Source organism: Bufo bufo, chromosome 8 (assembly GCF_905171765.1).
Source record: "Bufo bufo chromosome 8, aBufBuf1.1, whole genome shotgun sequence".
Lineage (NCBI taxonomy): Eukaryota > Metazoa > Chordata > Amphibia > Anura > Bufonidae > Bufo > Bufo bufo.
In genome coordinates, this window is record NC_053396.1 from 51,758,369 (window position 1) to 51,778,721 (window position 20,353).

General features: G+C 44.7%; 1 protein-coding gene across 2 annotated transcripts in view; it reads right to left on the reverse strand.

Moving 5' to 3' along the window:
- Positions 1–20,353, reverse strand: part of BTK (Bruton tyrosine kinase) — a 562,758-nt gene that overhangs the window by 74,640 nt on the left and 467,765 nt on the right. For both annotated transcript variants that reach the window (XM_040405594.1, XM_040405595.1), the window contains exons 16-17: positions 20,288–20,352; positions 13,230–13,348 (exon numbers count right to left, since the gene is read on the reverse strand). In XM_040405594.1, coding sequence (XP_040261528.1) covers positions 13,230–13,348; positions 20,288–20,352 — 184 coding nt within the window. The remainder of the gene's footprint in view (positions 1–13,229; positions 13,349–20,287; position 20,353) is intronic.

The following is a 20,353-nucleotide window of genomic DNA, read 5'->3' on the forward strand; positions in this document are numbered from 1 at the left end:
TCACTGAGAGGGCTGCACATGCTCAGTTTTATATTTCAAATGCCTCCTGAGTTATGATAGGGAGAGCATGGACAGACCTCCTTAGGTGCGGCAGAAAAGACTCTCCACTTGAACTGCCAGCTTGATAAAAATCTAGCGGAGCAAAGAATGGGGAGATCTCTGGATCCATTTGAGCTACAGGGCTGGTTCTCACTTTATTAGAAAGAGATTGTAATGTACTATATTATGTCTGATTTACATTTTTTTTTTTTACATTAGTCATGGTATAACCCCTTTAACCCCTTAAGGACTCAGCCCTATTTCACCTTAAGGACTTGCCCATTTTTTGCAAATCTGACCAGTGTCACTTTAAGTGCTGATAACTTAAAAACGCTTTGACTTATCCAGGCCATTCTGAGATTGTTTTTTCGTCACATATTGTACTTCATGACACTGGTAAAATGAAGTAAAAAAAAAATGCATTTTTATTTATAAATAAAATACCAAATTTACCAGAAATTTGTAAACAATTGCAAATTTCCAAGTTTCAATTTCTCTACTTCTATAATACATAGTAATACCTTCAAAAAATAGGTTTTACTTTACATTCCCCATATGTCTACTTCATGTTTGGATCAATTTGGGAATGATATTTTATTTTTGGGGGATGTTACAAGGCTTAGAAGTTTAGAAGAAAATCTTGAAATTTTTCAGAAATTTTAAAAAACCCACTTTTTAGGGACCAGTTCAGGTCTGAAGTCACTTTGTGAGGCTTACATAATAGAAACCACCCAAAAATGACCCCATTCTAGAAACTACACCCCTCAAGGTATTCAAAACGGATTTTTACAAACTTTGTTAACCCTTTAGTTGTTGCACAAGGGTTATTGGCAAATAGAGATGAAATTTGAGAATTAAAATTTTTGGGCAAATTTTCCATTTTAATAAATTATTTCCAGTAACAAAGCAAGGGTTAACAGCCAAACAAAATGCTATATTTATTGCCCCGATTCTGTAGTTTGCAGAAACACCCCATATATGGCCGAAAAACTACTGTACGGGCACACAGTAGGGCGTAGAGGGAAAGGTGCGCCGTATGGTTTTTGGAAGGCAGATTTTGCTGGACTGTTTTTTTTGACACCATGTCCCATTTGAAGCCCCCCTGATGCACCCCTAGAGTAGAAACTCCATAAAAGTGACCCCATCTATGAAACTACACCCCTCAAGGTATTCAAAACTGATTTTACAAACTTTGTTAACCCTTTAGGTGTTGCACCAGATTTAATGGAAAATAGAGATACAATTAAAAAATTTCAAATTTTTGGCAGATTTTCCATTTTAATATTTTTTTCCCAGTTACAAAGTAAGGGTTAACAGCCAAACAAAATGCTATATTTATTGCTCCGATTCTGTAGTTTGCAGAAAAACTACTGTACAGGCACACAGTAGGGCGTAGATGGAAAGGTGCGCCGTATGGTTTTTGGAAGGCAGATTTTGCTGGACTGTTTTTTTTGACACCATGTCCCATTTGAAGCCCCCCTGATGCACCCCTAGAGTAGAAACTCCATAAAAGTGACCCCATTTTAGAAACTACAGGATAGGGTGGAAGTTTTGTTGGTACTAGTTTAGGGTACATATTATTTTTGGTTGCTCTATATTACACTTTTTGTGAGGCAAAGTAACAAGAAATAGCTTTTTTGGCACCGTTTTTTTTGTTTGTTATTTACAACATTCATCTGACAGGTTAGATCATGTGGTATTTTTATAGAGCAGGTTGTCATGGACGCGGCGATACCTAATATGTATACAATTTTTTTATTTATGTAAGTTTTACACAAAGATTTCATTTTTGAAACCAAAAAAATCATGTTTTAGTGTCTCCATAGTCTGAGAGCCATAGTTTTTTCAGTTTTTGGGCGATTATCTTAGGTAGGGTCTCATTTTTTGTGGGATGAGATGACGGATTGCTTGCTATTACACTTTTTGTGACGTAAGATGACAAAAAATGGCTTTTTTTACACAGTTTTTATTTTTTTTTTTTTACGGTGTTCACCTGAGGGGTTAGGTCATGTAATATTTTTATAGAACCGGTCGATACGGACGCGGCAATACCTAATATGTATACTTTTTTTTTATTTATGTAAGTTTTACACAATGATTTCATTTTTGAAACAAATAAAATCATATTTTAGTGTTTCCATAGTCATAGTTTTTTCAATTTTTGGGCGATTATCTTGGGTAGTGTATGATTTTTGCGGGATGAGATCATGGTTTGATTGGTACTATTTTGGCGTACATGCGACTTTTTTGATCACTTTTATTACCTTTTTTGGGAAGTAAGGTGCGCAAAATTTAAATTTCCTCATAGTTTTAATTTTTTTATTTTTATGGCGTTCAACGTGTGGGGAAAGTAACATGACCGTTTTATAGATCAGGTCATTAAGGACCTGGCGATACCTAATATGTGTAGTGTATTTAATTTTTTTAATTTTTATTCAGTGCTAAATGTGTTTTTTTAATCTTTACTTTTTTCACTTATTTTTTTACATTTTTTTGACCCAGACCCACTTAGTTCTTTAAGATTCAGTGGGTCTGATGTCTGTATAATACAGTACAGTACACTATATAGTGTATTGTACTGTATTTTACTTACACTTTGTCTGAATAGATCTATGCCTTTAGCACAGATCTGTTCAGCACCATGGACAGCAGGATGCCTGAGAAGGCGTCCTGTTGCCATGGGAACCTTCCCCGTCTGCCACAACTGAGCAGACGGGGAAGGGGAAGGAGGGGGGCTCCCTCCCTCTGTGACCCCATCCTGTCTGGGGGCTGCAAAGGCACAGCAGCCCCCCGATGGGAGAGGGAGGGAGCTCCCTTACTGTTAACCCTTTCCATACAGCGGTCCGTACGGACCGCGGTATGGAAAGGGTTAAACGGATGACATCACAGCACAGATGTCAGCTGTTTATACCAGAGTGTCAGCAATGTGCTTACACTCTGGTATAACCACTGGACACCAATGAATATTCAAAAGGAGGCGGGCGGGGGATCGCGATCCCGCCTGCCGCACCGCCCGCCTCCCGCACCGCCCGCACCGCCTGCAACCCCTTCCCCTGCACCACCCGCCGGCATAAAATCATTCAGGGGTGCAGGGGGGGTAAAAAAACTTTATTTTGGGCATTTTAAAGTTTGATCCCCGCGGTCATAGACCGCGGGGATTAGAAACTGCAGGAAGCGCTGCAAACCGCAGGTCTGAATTGACCTGCGGTTTACTGCGATCGCCGATACGGGGGGGTCATATGACCCCCCCCCCGGCGTTGTGACAGGATGCCCGCTGAATGATTTCAGCGGGCATCCTGTTCCGATTAACCCCCGCAGCGCCGCAATCTCGTTTTAAACTCATGACGTACCGGTACGTCATGGGTACTTAAGGACTCAGGAAACATGCCGTACCGGTACGTCATGCGTCCCTAAGGGGTTAAGGAAGCAGTCATGCTGGATCTCCCTGACTGCTGTTTATAAGACACAGGCACTTTTTAGCAAGATTTTATTCTTGCTAAAAAGTCTGTCTTATAAAGCGAAAAATACAGTACTTTTTGAGGTGTCACTATCCATCTTAAAAGCTGTGAAATTCAACTTTAGTAAATAGCAAATATTTAAAAAAATTCTGTCAATTTTGGATATTTTTATAAATAAAAGGTAAAACATTGACTGACATTTACCACTAACATAAAGTACGAAGCGTCACAAAAAACTATCTCAAGATCACTTGGATAAGTATAAGCATTCCAAAGTTATTACCGTATTTATCGGCGTATAACACGCACAGGCGTATAACACGCACCTTCATTTTAAGGGAAATTTCAGGAAAAAAAAATAAATTTCAAATTGTACTGCTATGGGGTGGGGGGATCTGTGGATGGAACTGTTATGGGGGGGATCTGTGGATGACACTGCTATATGTCATCCACAGATCCCCCTCATAACAGTGTCCATTTCAAATTGTACTGCTATGGGGTGGGGGGGATCTGTGGATGGAACTGTTATGGGGGGGATCTGTGGATGACACTGCTATATGTCATCCACAGATCCCCCTCATAACAGTGTCCCCCAATACACCGGCCCTCTGCTCACCGAAGTATTTATAAACGTGAATCCTTATCCTGTTATTAAGCTGCCCTCTCCCATGTTCCCATGTCCCCCCTGTATCCCCACAGCACTTACGATTCACACGCTTCCATAGCAGGCAGGGCGGACGGCACCAGTAACGTCACTCACTGACGTCGTGCGCCTGCTCCGCCTGCTTCATTCATAAAGGGGGCGGAGCAGGCGCTCGACGTCAGTGAGTGACGTTACTGCTGCCGTCCGCTCTGCCTGCTATTGAAGCTTAAGTAAGTGCTATGGGGATACAGGGGGAAATGGGAACATGGGAGAGGGCAGCTTAATAACAGGATAAGGATTCACGTTTATAAATACTTTGGTGAGCGGCGGGCCCGGTGTAAGAGTACAGTGACTGCACCGGGCCCCGCCCCTAGTTACGGACTCCAACCCCTCCTCTCTCCCGACTCATACAGCGCAGTCTGTGATGCTGCATCTTTGCCGGGCCACAATGAATATCGGCGTATAACACGCATACATCATTTGCCCTCTATTTTCAGGGGGGAAAAGTGCGTGTTATACGCCGATAAATACGGTAAGTGTTCTTGCATGGCAAGACCACTTACTGTTATCTCACATATATATTCTTATTATTATAACTCCTCCCACAGTTTTGACACTACATAGACAGTAATATACCATGCGGATTGTTCCCGATTGGTGTGCCGAATGGTTCACAAAATATGGGCGAAATTGGTCCCATAAGAATGAATTGCGGAATGTTCAAAACTAGAGTGGGAGCTGACAAAAGCTAGAGTGGGAGCTGAAAAATTAGGACATGATTTCTAAACTGCCACCACTCCCTCATTTTCAAGCCCACCTACACAAATCTTATATCAAAATGTTCAGCTATCCCTTCTGCCACTAAATATGTCAATGGCTAAGCCATCGTCCTGATAGTTTTCACAATATGACCATTTGTTTGCAACTCACACTGCCTATTGACATTCATTGAAACTCCACTCTAGCCAAACTGTGACTGTGTCTTCATTTCAGAGACATATTATGCATCAAAATGTAGGTCTGGGTCTTGTGATTCTCACAATATAAAGCTCTTCGCTGTAGGTTTTATAGTTTTTAAACGTTTGAAGATGGCAACCAGTGAAGTGAACAAGTTGGAGCAGTTTTTTTAACCGCTCTTCTCTGCCCTTGCTGTAGAGTGAGTTGCCATAGGAACTGTTGTGGAAATTTTATTAGGATGTGTTTTTAATATATTGTGTATAGAGTTGAGCGAACACCTGGATGTTCGGGTTCGAGAAGTTCGGCCGAACTTCCCGGAAATGTTCGGGTTCGGGATCCGAACCCGAACCGAACTTCGTCCCGAACCCGAACCCCATTGAAGTCAATGGGGACCCGAACTTTTGGGCACTAAAAAGGCTGTAAAACAGCCCAGGAAAGAGCTAGAGGGCTGCAAAAGGCAGCAACATGTAGGTAAATCCCCTGCAAACAAATGTGGATAGGGAAATGAATTAAAATAAAAATTTAAAAAAATAAAAATGAACCAATATCAATTGGACAGAGGTCCCATAGCAGAGAATCTGGCTTCACGTCAGCACAGAATCAGTCTCTTCATGCCATAGCAGAGAATCTGGCCTTATGTCAGCACAGAATGTGTCTTCATGTCATAGCAGAGAATCAGGCTTCACGTCACCCACCACTGGAACAGGCCACTGTCACACATTTAGGCCCCGGCACCCAGACAGAGGAGAGCGGTCCCGTAACAGAGAATCTGGCCTTATGTCAGCGCAGAATCTGTCTTCATGTCATAGCAGAGAATCAGGCTTCACGTCACCCACCACTGGAACAGGCCACTGTCACACATTTAGGCCCCGGCACCCAGACAGAGGAGAGAGGTCCCGTAACAGAGAATCTGGCCTTATGTCAGCACAGAATCTGTCTTCATGTCATAGCAGAGAATCAGGCTTCACGTCACCCACCACTGGAACAGGCCACTGTCACACATTTAGGCCCCGGCACCCAGACAGATGAGAGCGGTCCCGTAACAGAGAATCTGGCCTTATGTCAGCACAGAATCTGTCTTCATGTCATAGCAGAGAATCAGGCTTCACGTCACCCACCACTGGAACAGGCCACTGTCACACATTTAGGCCCCGGCACCCAGACAGAGGAGAGCGGTCCCGTAACAGAGAATCTGGCCTTATGTCAGCACAGAATCTGTCTTCATGTCATAGCAGAGAATCAGGCTTCACGTCACCCACCACTGGAACAGGCCACTGTCACATATTTAGGCCCAGGCACCCAGGCAGAGGAGAGAGGTCGCGTAACAGAGAATCTGGCCTTATGTCAGCACAGAATCTGTCTTCATGTCATAGCAGAGAATCAGGCTTCACGTCACCCACCACTGGAACAGGCCACTGTCACACATTTAGGCCCCGGCACCCAGACAGAGGAGAGGTTCATTCAACTTTGGGTTGCCCCGCAATATAATGGTAAAATGAAATTAAAAATAGTATTGAATGAGGAAGTGCCCTGAAGTAGAATAATATATTGTTAAGGGGAGGTAGTTAATATCTAATCTGCACAAGGGATGGACAGGTCCTGTGGGATCCATGCCTGGTTCATTTTTATGAACGTCAGCTTGTCCACATTGGCTGTAGACAGGCGGCTGCGTTTGTCTGTAATGACGCCCCCTGCCGTGCTGAATACACGTTCAGACAAAACGCTGGCCGCCGGGCAGGCCAGCACCTCCAAGGCATAAAAGGCTAGCTCTGGCCACGTGGACAATTTGGAGACCCAGAAGTTGAATGGGGCCGAACCATCAGTCAGTACGTGGAGGGGTGTGCACAGGTACTGTTCCACCATGTTAATGAAATGTTGCCTCCTGCTAACACGTTCCGTATCAGGTGGAGGTGCAGTTAGCTGTGGCGTGGTGACAAAACTTTTCCACATCTCTGCCATGCTAACCCTGCCCTCAGAGGAGCTGGCCGTGACACAGCTGCGTTGGCGACCTCTCGCTCCTCCTCTGCCTTCGCCTTGGGCTTCCACTGGTTCCCCTGTGACATTTGGGAATGCTCTCAGTAGCGCGTCTACCAACGTGCGCTTGTACTCGCGCATCTTCCTATCACGCTCCAGTGTAGGAAGTAAGGTGGGCACATTGTCTTTGTACCGGGGATCCAGCAGGGTGGCAACCCAGTAGTCCGCACACGTTAAAATGTGGGCAACTCTGCTGTCGTTGCGCAGGCACTGCAGCATGTAGTCGCTCATGTGTGCCAGGCTGCCCAGAGGTAAGGACAAGCTGTCCTCTGTGGGAGGCGTATCGTCATCGTCCTGTGTTTCCCCCCAGCCACGCACCAGTGATGGGCCCGAGCTGCTTTGGGTGCCACCCCGCTGTGAACATGCTTCATCCTCATCCTCCTCCACCTCCTCCTCCTCCTCGTCCGCCTCGTCCTCCAGTAGTGGGCCCTGTCTGGCCACATTTGTACCTGGCCTCTGGTGTTGCAAAAAACCTCCCTCTGAGTCACTTCGAAGAGACTGGCCTGAAAGTGCTAAAAATGACCCCTCTTCCTCCTCTTCCTCCTGGGCCACCTCCTCTTCCATCATCGCCCTAAGTGTTTTCTCAAGGAGACATAGAAGTGGTATTGTAACGCTGATAACGGCGTCATCGCCACTGGCCATGTTGGTGGAGTACTCGAAACAGCGCAACAGGGCACACAGGTCTCGCATGGAGGCCCAGTCATTGGTGGTGAAGTGTGTCTGATCCACAGTGCGACTGACCCGTGCGTGCTGCAGCTGAAACTCCACTATGGCCTGCTGCTGCTCGCACAGTCTGTCCAGCATATGCAAGGTGGAGTTCCACCTGGTGGGTACGTCGCATATGAGGCGGTGAGCGGGAAGGCCGAAGTTACGCTGTAGCGCAGACAGGCGAGCAGCGGCAGGGTGTGAACGCCGGAAGCGCGAACAGACGGCCCGCACTTTATGCAGCAGCTCTGACATGTCGGGGTAGTTGCGAATGAACTTCTGCACCACCAAATTCAGCACATGCGCCAGGCAAGGGATGTGCGTCAAACCGGCTAGTCCCAGAGCTGCAACGAGATTTCGCCCATTATCGCACACCACCAGGCCGGGCTTGAGGCTCACCGGCAGCAACCACTCGTCGGTCTATTGTTCTATACCCCGCCACAACTCCTGTGCGGTGTGGGGCCTGTCCCCCAAACATATAAGTTTCAGAATGGCCTGCTGACATTTACCCCGGGCTGTGCTGAAGTTGGTGGTGAAGGTGTGTGGCTGACTGGATGAGCAGGTGGAAGAAGAGGAGGAGGAAGCTGAGTAGGAGGAGGAGGAGACAGGAGGCAAAGAATGTTGCCCTGCGATCCTTGGCGGCGGAAGGACGTGCGCCAAACAGCTCTCCGCCTGGGGCCCAGCCGCCACTACATTTACCCAGTGTGCAGTTAGGGAGATATAGCGTCCCTGGCCGTGCTTACTGGTCCACGTATCTATGGTTAGGTGGACCTTGCCACAGATGGCGTTGCGCAGTGCACACTTGATTTTATCGGACACTTGTTTGTGCAGGGAAGGCACGGCTCTCTTGGAGAAGTAGTGGCTGCTGGGAACAACATACTGTGGGATAGCAAGCGACATGAGCTGTTTGAAGCTGTGTGTGTCCACCAGCCTAAATGACAGCATTTCATAGGCCAGTAGTTTAGAAATGCTGGCATTCAGGGCCAGGGATCGAGGGTGGCTAGGTGGGAATTTACGCTTTCTCTCAAATGTTTGTGAGATGGAGAGCTGAACGCTGCCGTGTGACATGGTTGAGATGCTTGGTGACGCAGGTGGTGGTGTTGGTGGTACATCCCATGTTTGCTGGGCGGCAGGTGCCAACGTTCCTCCAGAGGCGGAGGAAGAGGCCAAGGCGGCGGCAGCAGCAGCAGAAGAGGCCGAGGCGGCGGCAGCAGCAGAAGAGACCGAGGCGGCAGCAGCAGAAGAGGCAGCAGGGGGAGCCTGAGTGACTTCCTTGTTTTTAAGGTGTTTACTCCACTGCAGTTCATGCTTTGCATGCAGGTGCCTGGTCATGCAGGTTGTGCTAAGGTTCAGAACGTTAATGCCTCGCTTCAGGCTCTGATGGCACAGCGTGCAAACCACTCGGGTCTTGTCGTCAGCACATTGTTTGAAGAAGTGCCATGCCAGGGAACTCCTTGAAGCTGCCTTTGGGGTGCTCGGTCCCAGATGGCGGCGGTCAGTAGCAGGCGGAGTCTCTTGGCGGCGGGTGTTCTGATTTTGCCCACTGCTCCCTCTTTTGCTACGCTGTTGGCTCGGTCTCACCACTGCCTCTTCCTCCGAACTGTGAAAGTCAGTGGCACGACCTTCATTCCATGTGGGGTCTAGGACCTCATCGTCCCCTGCATCGTCTTCCACCCAGTCTTGATCCCTGACCTCCTGTTCAGTCTGCACACTGCAGAAAGACGCAGCAGTTGGCACCTGTGTTTCGTCATCATCAGAGACGTGCTGAGGTGGTATTCCCATGTCCTCATCATCAGGAAACATAAGTGGTTGTGCGTTAGTGCATTCTATCTCTTCCACCCCTGGGGAAGGGCTAGGTGGATGCCCTTGGGAAACCCTGGCAGCAGAGTCTTCAAACAGCATAAGAGACTGCTGCATAACTTGAGGCTCAGACAGTTTCCCTGATATGCATGGGGGTGATGTGACAGACTGATGGGCTTGGTTTTCATGCGCCATCTGTGCGCTTTCTGCAGAAAACTGGGTGGGAGATAATGTGAACGTGCTGGATGCACTGTCGGCCACCCAATTGACTAATGCCTGTACCTGCTCAGGCCTTACCATCCTTAGAACAGCATTGGGCCCCACCAAATATCCCTGTAAATTCTGGCGGCTACTGGGACCTGAGGTAGTTGGTACACTAGGACGTGTGGCTGTGGCAGAACGGCCACGTCCTCTCCCAGCACCAGAGGGTCCACTAACACCACCACGACCATGTCCACGTCCGCGTCCCTTATTAGATGTTTTCCTCATTGTTCCCGTTCACCACAATTTTAAGAATGGCAAATTTGGGAATAGTTTTTCAACCCAGAAAAAAAAATGTGCTTTTACGGTCGCTACAAATAACTTGACCAGCTAAAACAGTACAGATTTGCTTGAATAGAAATGTGAGACCTGTTTTTTTTTGCACTGTGTGACAGGTTAAGGTTTAATCTCAGAATCAGACTTCTATCTGCACGGTAGCGTGTGTCTTAGGTTTTTCTGAATGACACTATCAGTACCTTCAATGTAAGATATCCTTTTTGGGATAGATTTCAAGTAGGCCTCAAATACCAGAAACTAGTTATTTTGAGAATGTCAAATTTGGGAATAGTTTTTCAACCCAGAAAAAAAAAGGGCTTTTACGGTCGCTACAAATAACTTGACCAGCTAAAACAGTACAGATTTGCTTGAATAGAAATGTGAGACCTGTTTTTTTTTGCACTGTGTGACAGGTTAAGGTTTAATCTCAGAATCAGACTTCTATCTGCACGGTAGCGTGTGTCTTAGGTTTTTCTGAATGACACTATCAGTACCTTCAATGTAAGATATCCTTTTTGGGATAGATTTCAAGTAGGCCTCAAATACCAGAAACTAGTTATTTTGAGAATGGCAAATTTGGGAATAGTTTTTTAACCCAGAAAAAAAAAAGGGCTTTTACGGTCACTACAAATAACTTGACCAGCTAAAACAGTACAGATTTGCTTGAATAGAAATGTGAGACCTGTTTTTTTTTGCACTGTGTGACAGGTTAAGGTTTAATCACAGAATCAGACTTCTATCTGCACGGTAGCGTGTGTCTTAGGTTTTTCTGAATGACACTATCAGTACCTTCAATGTAAGATATCCTTTTTGGGATAGATTTCAAGTAGGCCTCAAATACCAGAAACTAGTTATTTTGAGAATGGCAAATTTGGGAATAGTTTTTCAACCCAGAACAAAAAGTGTGCTTTTACGGTCACTACAAATAACTTGACCAGCTAAAACAGTACAGATTTGGTTGAATAGAAATGTCAGGTCTATTTTTTAGGCGCTGGGTGACAGGCTCAACTTGCCCCTGATGTAGTATATGGCCAAAAAATAACCACACTGTTGATGGTTAAATGCACTTGGGTGACACAGGCTCAGCCTGCACCAGATGTAGTATATGGCCAAAAAATAATCAGACTGTTGATGGTTAAATGCACTTCGGTGACACAGGCTCAGCCTGCAGCTGATGTAGGATATAGCACAAAATAACCACACTATTGATGGTCAAATACACTTGGTGATAGCTTGTGGTGGCGCACCACAAGTCACAAAATGGCTGCCGATCACCCCAGAAAAAAAGTGATCTAAAAACGCTCTGGGCAGCCTCAAAAAAGTGAGCAAGTCAATATTAGCACTTCAATGATCCACAGCTGCAGATCGATCACAGAATGAAGTCTTTTGGAGGAGTTAATCACTGCCTAATCTCGCCCTAATGTCGCAGCTGCAACCTCTCCCTATGCTTCAATCAGCAGAGTGACGTGCAGCGCAACGTGACCCAAGCTTATATAGAGGCTGGGTCACATGCTGCACTGGCCAATCACAGCCATGCCAATAGTAGGCAAGGCTGTGATGGCCTCTTGGGGCAAGTAGTATGACGCTTGTTGATTGGCTGCTTTGCAGCCTTTCAAAAAGCGCCAAGAAAGCGCCGAACACCGAACCCGAACACGGACTTTTACGAAAATGTTCGGGTTCGGGTCCGTGTCACGGACACCCCAAAATTCGGTACGAACCCGAACTATACAGTTCGGGTTCACTCATCCCTAATTGTGTATTGTCATCATGTCTCTCAGTGTCAGGGTAAACCATTGGAATGGATATCTTCCTGTGTATGTGGAGACACAGCTGCCGGGCGCAGAGGTGTCCATCGGCAAATGGTCCAATAATGCTATGCGCTTGGCTGTGGGTCGGGGGAGACTGATGTGTTCAACGGAGCACGCCGGCTAGGGCCCCCGCGCAAGACGCGGATTTATTGGCTTGGCGTGGATGCATTTGTTAAGAACAATATATGAAAGGAACGTGCGTTTGTTGTCTCTAGTGAGCCTGAGATAATGACGTTGTCCTGTAAATAAACATGCATGAGGATCATAGTAACTTTATTTGGCATTGATCACTGAGCAAGGCTGGATAAAGTTCACTCCAGTGGTAATGGGAGATTATTGTGTACATGTGTTTGTTAGCTGGCTATGTTATTTTAAATGATGGTGGTTTCTCATCTTCCTGTATCATCACTTCTTGTATCCTTGTTACATGAAGGAAGTGGTCGGGTGACGGGTCGGCCCCTTTTCTATTGTTAGACCCTTTTGTGAGTAAGAAATAAAAGGTAAACAGACTGGACATGAAGGGGGCAGTGCTCAGGAGAACTCAACATGAAAACACCTTTGTCTGAGTCTTGATGAAGAGATTTACCTTTCCTTACACAAAGTCTGATGCAAGCGAATTTCTACTACAAATATTTCTATTACAGAACCCAGGTGTGTGAGCAGCCAGCAGACTGACAAACGCTAGAGTGTGAGCTGAAAAATCTGGATATTATTTCTAAACTGCCACCACTCCCTCATTTTCAAGCCCACCTACACAAATTGTCTGCTAATGTTTTTATAAATGTATTGTTTTAATGTAACTGTGAAGCACTTTGGTCGACAACATTGCAATTAAATGTGCTATATAAATAAATAAAAGTTGAAATGCATTTCTCACTCTATCAAGCTTGCCATGTGCACTTTTTAAATTTGATCAATCAATTGGTTAGAATAATGTTTACTATCTTTACTCACTCCAAACACTCCACACAGTTACTCTGCCCACTCCATAAAGTTACCCTGCCCAGTCCAACCTTTCCTCAGTTACTCCAGCCACTCCAACCACACAACAGTTACTCAAGCCACTCCACCCAGTTACTCCGCCCACTCCAGTTGTAGACTACTGGTGGAGGCAAGAACAATTCACACAATTTCCCCAGAAATTGTAGCTTTTCTAGTTACCACATAAAATGACATGTCAGATTTGAAACATGAGGCTTCAGCATTTGGTCCAAATTGTCTTTGCAGAGAGGGGCTAGTATTGCTTACCAAATGACCACACATCTGATTTACTGCTGAACTTGCTGTATAAAAGAACTTCAGGAGGAGACCAACGGACAGGAAACTTTGAGCCCAATGAACTTGTATATTCATCATCCAATACATACCTGTCCAAGATAAGACCATTATATTGTGTTACTTTCAAAAATATATTGAAATACTCAGATTATATGGTTAAATATTTCTATATGTGAACATTGTTGTTTAAGTAAGTTTAAATTATGTGCTGATTAATTTCTTAACCGCCTCCGGACCGCCTAACGCAGGATCGCGTTCCGGAGGCGGCTGACTCAGGCACTATCACGCATCTACGCGTCATCTCGCGAGAGGCGATATTTCTTGTGAACGCGCGCACACAAGCGCGCGCGTTCACAGGAACTGCAGGTAATCGAGTGGATCTGCAGCCTGCCAGCGGCGATCATTCGCTGGCAGGCTGTAGATCCGATTTTTTTAACCCCTTAAAGGTACAGTACAGACCAAAAGTTTGAACACACCTTCTCATTCAAAGAGTTTTCTTTATTTTCATGACTATGAAGGCATCAAAACTATGAATTAACACATGTGGAATTATATACATAACAAACAAGTGTGAAACAACTGAAAATATGTCATATTCTAGGTTCTTCAAAGTAGCCACCTTTTGCTTTGATTACTGCTTTGCACACTCTTGGCATTCTCTTGATGAGCTTCAAGAGGTAGTCCCCTGAAATGGTTTTCACTTCACAGGTGTGCGCTGTCAGGTTTAATAAGTGGGATTTCTTGCCTTATAAATGGGGTTGGGACCATCAGTTGCATAGAGGAGAAGTCAGGTGGATACACAGCTGATAGTCCTACTGAATAGACTGTTAGAATTTGTATTATGGCAAGAAAAAAGCAGCTGAGTAAAGAAAAACGAGTGGCCATCATTACTTTAAGAAATGAAGGTCAGTCAGTCAGCCAAAAAATTGGGAAAACTTTGAAAGTAAGGGCTATTTGACCATGAAGGAGAGTGATGGGGTGCTGCGCCAGATGACCTGGCCTCCACAGTCACCGGACCTGACCCCAATCGAGATGGTTTGGGTTGAGGTGGACCGCAGAGTGGAGGCAAAAGGGCCAACAAGTGCTAAGCATCTCTGGGAACTCCTTCAAGACTGTTGGAAGACCATTTCAGGTGACTACTTCTTGAAGCTCATCAAGAGAATGCCAAGAGTGTGCAAAGCAGTAATCAAAGCAAAAGGTGGCTACTTTGAAGAACCTAGAATATGACATATTTTCAGTTGTTTCACACTTGTTTGTTATGTATATAATTCCACATGTGTTAATTCATAGTTTTGATGCCTTCATAGTCATGAAAATAAAGAAAACTCTTTGAATGAGAAGGTGTGTCCAAACTTTTGGTCTGCACTGTATATTAGACGCTGTTTTGATAACAGCGTCTAATATACCTGCTACCTGGTCCTCTGGTGGTCCCTTATGCTTGGATCGACCACCAGAGGACACAGGCAGCTCTGTAAAGTAGCACCAAACATCACAACACTACACCCCCACCTGTCACTTATTAACCCCTTATTAACCCCTGATCACCCCATATAGACTCCCTGATCACCCCCCTGTCACTGATCACCCCCCTGTCAGGCTCCATTCAGACTTCCGTATGTGTTTTGCGTATCCTCGGATCCGCAAAACACATACGGACGTCTGAATGGAGCCTTACAGGGGGGTGATCACCCCATATAGACTCCCTGATCCCCCCCTGTCATTGATCACTCCCCTGTAAGGCTCCATTCAGACGTCCATATGTGTTTTGCGGATCCACGGATCCGCAAAACACATACGGAAGTCTGAATGGCGCCTGACAGGGGGGGTGATCAATGACAGGGGGGTGATCACCCCATATAGACTCCCTGATCACCCCCTGTCATTGATCACCCCCTGTAAGGCTCCATTCAGACTTCCGTATGTGTTTTGCATATCCGCGGATCCGCAAAACACATACGGACGTCTGAATGGAGCCTTACAAGGGGGTGATCACCCCATATAGACTCCCTGATCACCCCCTGTCATTGATCACCCCCCTGTAAGGCTCCATTCAGACGTCCATATGTGTTTTGCGGATCCACGGATCCGCAAAACACATACGGACGTCTGAATGGCGCCTGACAGGGGGGTGATCAATGACAGGGGGGTGATCACCCCATATTAAACTCCCTGATCACCCCCCTGTCATTGATCACCCCCTGTAAGGCTCCATTCAGACGTCCGTATGTGTTTTGCGAATCCGCGGATCCACGGATCCGCAAAACACATACGGATGTCTGAATGGAGCCTTACAGGGGGGTGATCACCCCATATAGACTCCCTGATCACCCCCCTGTAAGGCTCCATTCAGACGTCAGTATGTGTTTTGCGGATCCGCGGACCCACGGATCCGCAAAACACATACGGACGTCTGAATGGAGCCTTACAGGGGGTTGATCACCCCATATAGACTCCCTGATCACCCCCCTGTCATTGATCACCCCCCTGTAAGGCTCCATTCAGACGTCAGTATGTGTTTTGCGGATCCGCGGATCCACGGATCCGCAAAACACATACGGACGTCTGAATGGAGCCTTACAGGGGGGTGATCACCCCATATAGACTCCCTGATCACCCCCCTGTCATTGATCACCCCCTGTAAGTCTCCATTCAGACGTCCATATGTGTTTTGCGGATCCGCGGATCCGCAAAACACGGACACCGCGGATACGCAAAACACGGACACCGGCAATGTGCTTTCTGCATTTTGCGGATCCGCACATTGCCAGAACTATATAGAAAATGCCTTTTCTTGTCCGCAATTGCGGACAAGAATAGGACATGTTCTATAGGCTCTACAAAAAACGCAGTGTTCGCCCGATCAGGCCTGATCTTGTGCGCACACTTGCGTTCACCCACTGCCCACCGCAGTGACAGAAATTTTTTTTTCTGATCACTGCAAAAGCTAAATCGCTGCGGCGCTATAAAAAGATCACTTTTCAGGGGCATGGCGAGTTCATAGAAGATTTATTTTTTTTGTCACAAGTTAGCGGAAATGGATTTTTTTTTGTTTGTTTTTTCTTACAAAGTCTCATATTCCACTAACTTGTGACAAAAAATAAAATCTCACATGAACTCACCATACCCCTCACGGAATCCAAATGCATAAAATGTTTTAGACATTTATATTCCAGACTTCTTCTCACGCTTTAGGGCCCCTAAAATGCCAGGGCAGTATAAATACCCCACAAGTGACCCCATTTCGGAAAGAAGACACCCCAAGGTATTCGCTGAGGGGCATATTGAGTCCATGAAAGATTGAACTTTTTGTCACAAGTTAGCGGAAAGGGAGACTTTGTGAGCAAAAAAAAAATCTATTTCCGCTAACTTGTGCCAAAAAAAAAAACTTCTATGAACTCGCCATGCCCCTCACGGAATACTTTGGGGTGTCTTATTTCCAAAATGGGGTCACATGTGGGGTATTTATACTGCCCTGGCATTTTAGGGGCCCTAAAGCGTGAGAAGAAGTCTGGAATACAAATGTCTAAAAATGCCCTCCTAAAAGGAATTTGGGCCCCTTTGCGCACCTAGGCTGCAAAAAAGTGTCACACATGTGGTATTGCCGTACTCAGGAGAAGTAGGGCAATGCGTTTTGGGGTGTCTTTTTACATATACCCATGCTGGGTAAGAGAAATATCTCTCTAAAATGACAATTTTGTATAGAAAAATGGGAAAAGTTGATTTTACAGAGATATTTCTCTCACCCAGCATGGGTATATGTAAAAATACACCCCAAAACACATTGCCCAACTTCTCCTGAGTACGGCGATACCACATGTGTGACACTTTTTTGCAGCCTAGGTGGGCAAAGGGGCCCACATTCTAAAGAGCACCTTTAAGATTTCACAGGACATTTTTTACACATTTGAATTTCCAACTACTTCTCATGCATTAGGGCCCCTAAAATGCCAGGGCAGTATAACTACCCCACAAGTGACCCCATTTTGGAAAGAAGACACCCCAAGGTATTTCGTGATGGGCATAGTGAGTTCATGGAAGTTTTTACTTTTTTTCACAAGTTAGTGGAATATGAGACTTTGTAAGAAAAGAAAAATCATAATCTAGGAACTCACCATGCCCCTCACAGAATACCTTGGGGTGTCTTCTTTCCAAAATGGGGTCACTTGTGGGGTATTTATACTGCCCTGGCATTTTAGGGACCCTAATGCGTGAGAAGTAGTTTGAAATCCAAATGTGTTAAAAATGCCCTGTGAAATCCTAAAGGTGCTCTTTAGAATTTGGGCCCCTTTGCCCACCTAGGCTGCAAAAAAATGTCACACATGTGGTATCGCCGTACTCAGGAGAAGTAGGGCTATATGTTTTGGGGTGTATTTTTACATATACCCATGCTGGGTGAGATAAATATCTCTGTCAAATGACAACTTTGTTTAAAAAAAATGGGAAAAGTTGTCTTTTAGAGAGATATTTCTCTCACCCAGCATGGGTATATGTAAAAAGACACCCCAAAACACATTGCCCAACTTCTCATGAGTACGGCGATACCACATGTGTGACACTTTTTTGCAGCCTAGGTGGGCAAAGGGGCCCAAATTCTAAAGAGCACCTTTAGGATTTCACAGGACATTTTTTACACATTTGAATTTCAAACTACTTCTCACGCATTAGGGCCCCTAAAATGGCAGGGCAGTATAACTACCCCACAAGTGACCCCATTTTGGAAAGAAGACACCCCAAGGTATTTCGTGATGGGCATAGTGAGTTCATGGAAGTTTTTATTTTTTGTCACAAGTTAGTGGAATATGAGACTTTGTAAGAAAAGAAAAATCATAATTTTCCACTAACTTGTGACAAAAAATTAAAAGTTCTATGAACTCACTATGCCCATCAGCGAATACCTTAGGGTGTCTACTTTCTGAAATGGGGTCATTTGTGGGGTTATTCTACTGTCTGGGCATTGTAGAACCTCAGGAAACATGACAGGTGCTCAGAAAGTCAGAGCTGCTTCAAAATGCGGAAATTCAAATTTTTGTACCATAGTTTGTAAACGCTATAACTTTTACCCAAACCAATAAATATACACTTATTGCATTTTTTTTTATCAAAGACATGTAGAACAATAAATTTAGAGAAAAATGTATATGGAAATGTAGTTTTTTTAAAAAAAATTTACAACTGAAAGTGAAAAATTTCATTTTTTTGCAAAAATTTTGGTAAATTTAGATTAATAACAAAAAAAAGTAAAAATGTCAGCAGCAATGAAATACCACCAAATGAAAGCTCTATTAGTGAGAAGAAGAGGAGGTAAAATTCATTTGGGTGGTAAGTTGCATGACCGAGCAATAAACCGTGATATTAGTGTAGTGCAGAATTGTAAAAAGTGGTCTGGTCATTAAGGGTGTTTAAGCTAGGGGAGCTGAGGTGGTTATTATATCATTAAATGGGTCAAAGAGGTCAAAGTTGTATATACTGCTCCCTACATAGGCATACACATAAAATTCTGCAGCTACCAATATGGAGGAGCTTGCTGCTTGAGAAGTATACATAGAATTTATAGATAAAACAGTATACAGCAAACTCTCACTAGTGTCTGCTGCAGGCAACAATAATTTTATTTAATGTTATGTATGCAGAAGATTTCTGCAAACGAAAAACCGTGCTTCAACCCATATTAAGATGCATACCACCCAACTTTTTGGATGGTCTAAGAAGGACACATACAGCTAATTTCTTGAAAGATACAGTCACTGGCTGAGGTAGGTCATTGCAGCCAGTGATAGACTGAGCAACATTTACAGCCATTTCAACATACTATCAGGAAGTGAAGTGCAGTGGGCACCTGATGGCATCAGAACTGCAGCGGCCCGGGAATGGTGAGGTGAGTATACTTTCTTTTTTTCACAGCAAGTGCAGCCCCTGAAGTTAATATTCCTTTAAATATTATTAGTGTTTTCATTTTTCACTCCCTGCCTTCCCGGAGCCATAACTTTTTCAGTTCACATAGCCTTATTAGGGCTTGTTTTTTACAGTACGTTATACGTTCTAATGCCACCATTTAATATTGATGTAGTGGGAATCTGGAAAAAAATTCCAAATGGGGCGGCACTGGAAAAAATGCAATTCCACCACAGTTTTATGGATTATGTTTTTACGGCATTCAATATGCAGTAAAACTCAACCCTTGAATTTTAAAAACTTAAAAATGTTCTAATCATTAGATTGCCTTTTATATAAAGTAACGGAATTCTCTCCATTACAGAATATAGAGATCAGTATATTCCAATGCAGTGCTGCCACCTGCAGGCCTGCATTGGAATATACCAATACTAGGCGTAGAAGCCTTCTACAGGCTCTGGCTATTTACTTCTATAGAACTCCTTCCTCGATCTCAGGCAGGAAAAGGCATTCCTGCCCAGGAAGCATGTGCTTTTGTTTTTTTTTGCCATTCAGATGCTGTGGACATATTTCAAATACCTGTGATCAGTGTTATCGCCGTAATAGTACGGAAGATGTCAGGTCTTTAAAGATGGTGCCCGCTCTACTCTGACATCAGACCTGACATCTGCCGTACTATTACGGTGAATGTCGGAAAGGGGACAAAGTCCAAATTGCGCCAATAATGAAGTTGAGGTCTAATATACATGTAGAAACCATACAGATTAGTTTATTAAGGAGCAATTTAGCAATGTTATTAATGCACATTGTTCCCCGCGTCAAAAAGAGGGATACTTAGGAAGAAAAGAGGGATAGAGGGACTTTGGTCAAAAAGAGGGACTGTCCCTCCAAAAGAGGGAGACTTGGAAGGTAGTATGTAAGGTGTGATAAAAAATTAATGAGATCAAAATGTTGGACCATATTATGACCTTGCATTAAAAGTGGAGATTATTCTAAAGGTGTTTTCCCAGATTGAAAAGTGGAATTCTCGTAATGTGTGTTTCCATAACTCACATAGACTGCAACAGAAAGTGTCATAAATATGTGCAGCCACCCCTCACTGAATGTATATACTATAAACGTTTGCTATACTGTACCTTGAGAGGCCAAAATCTGAAACTTTTACTGTGCCATCTTCAGCCACTAAACAGTTCCTGGCAGCC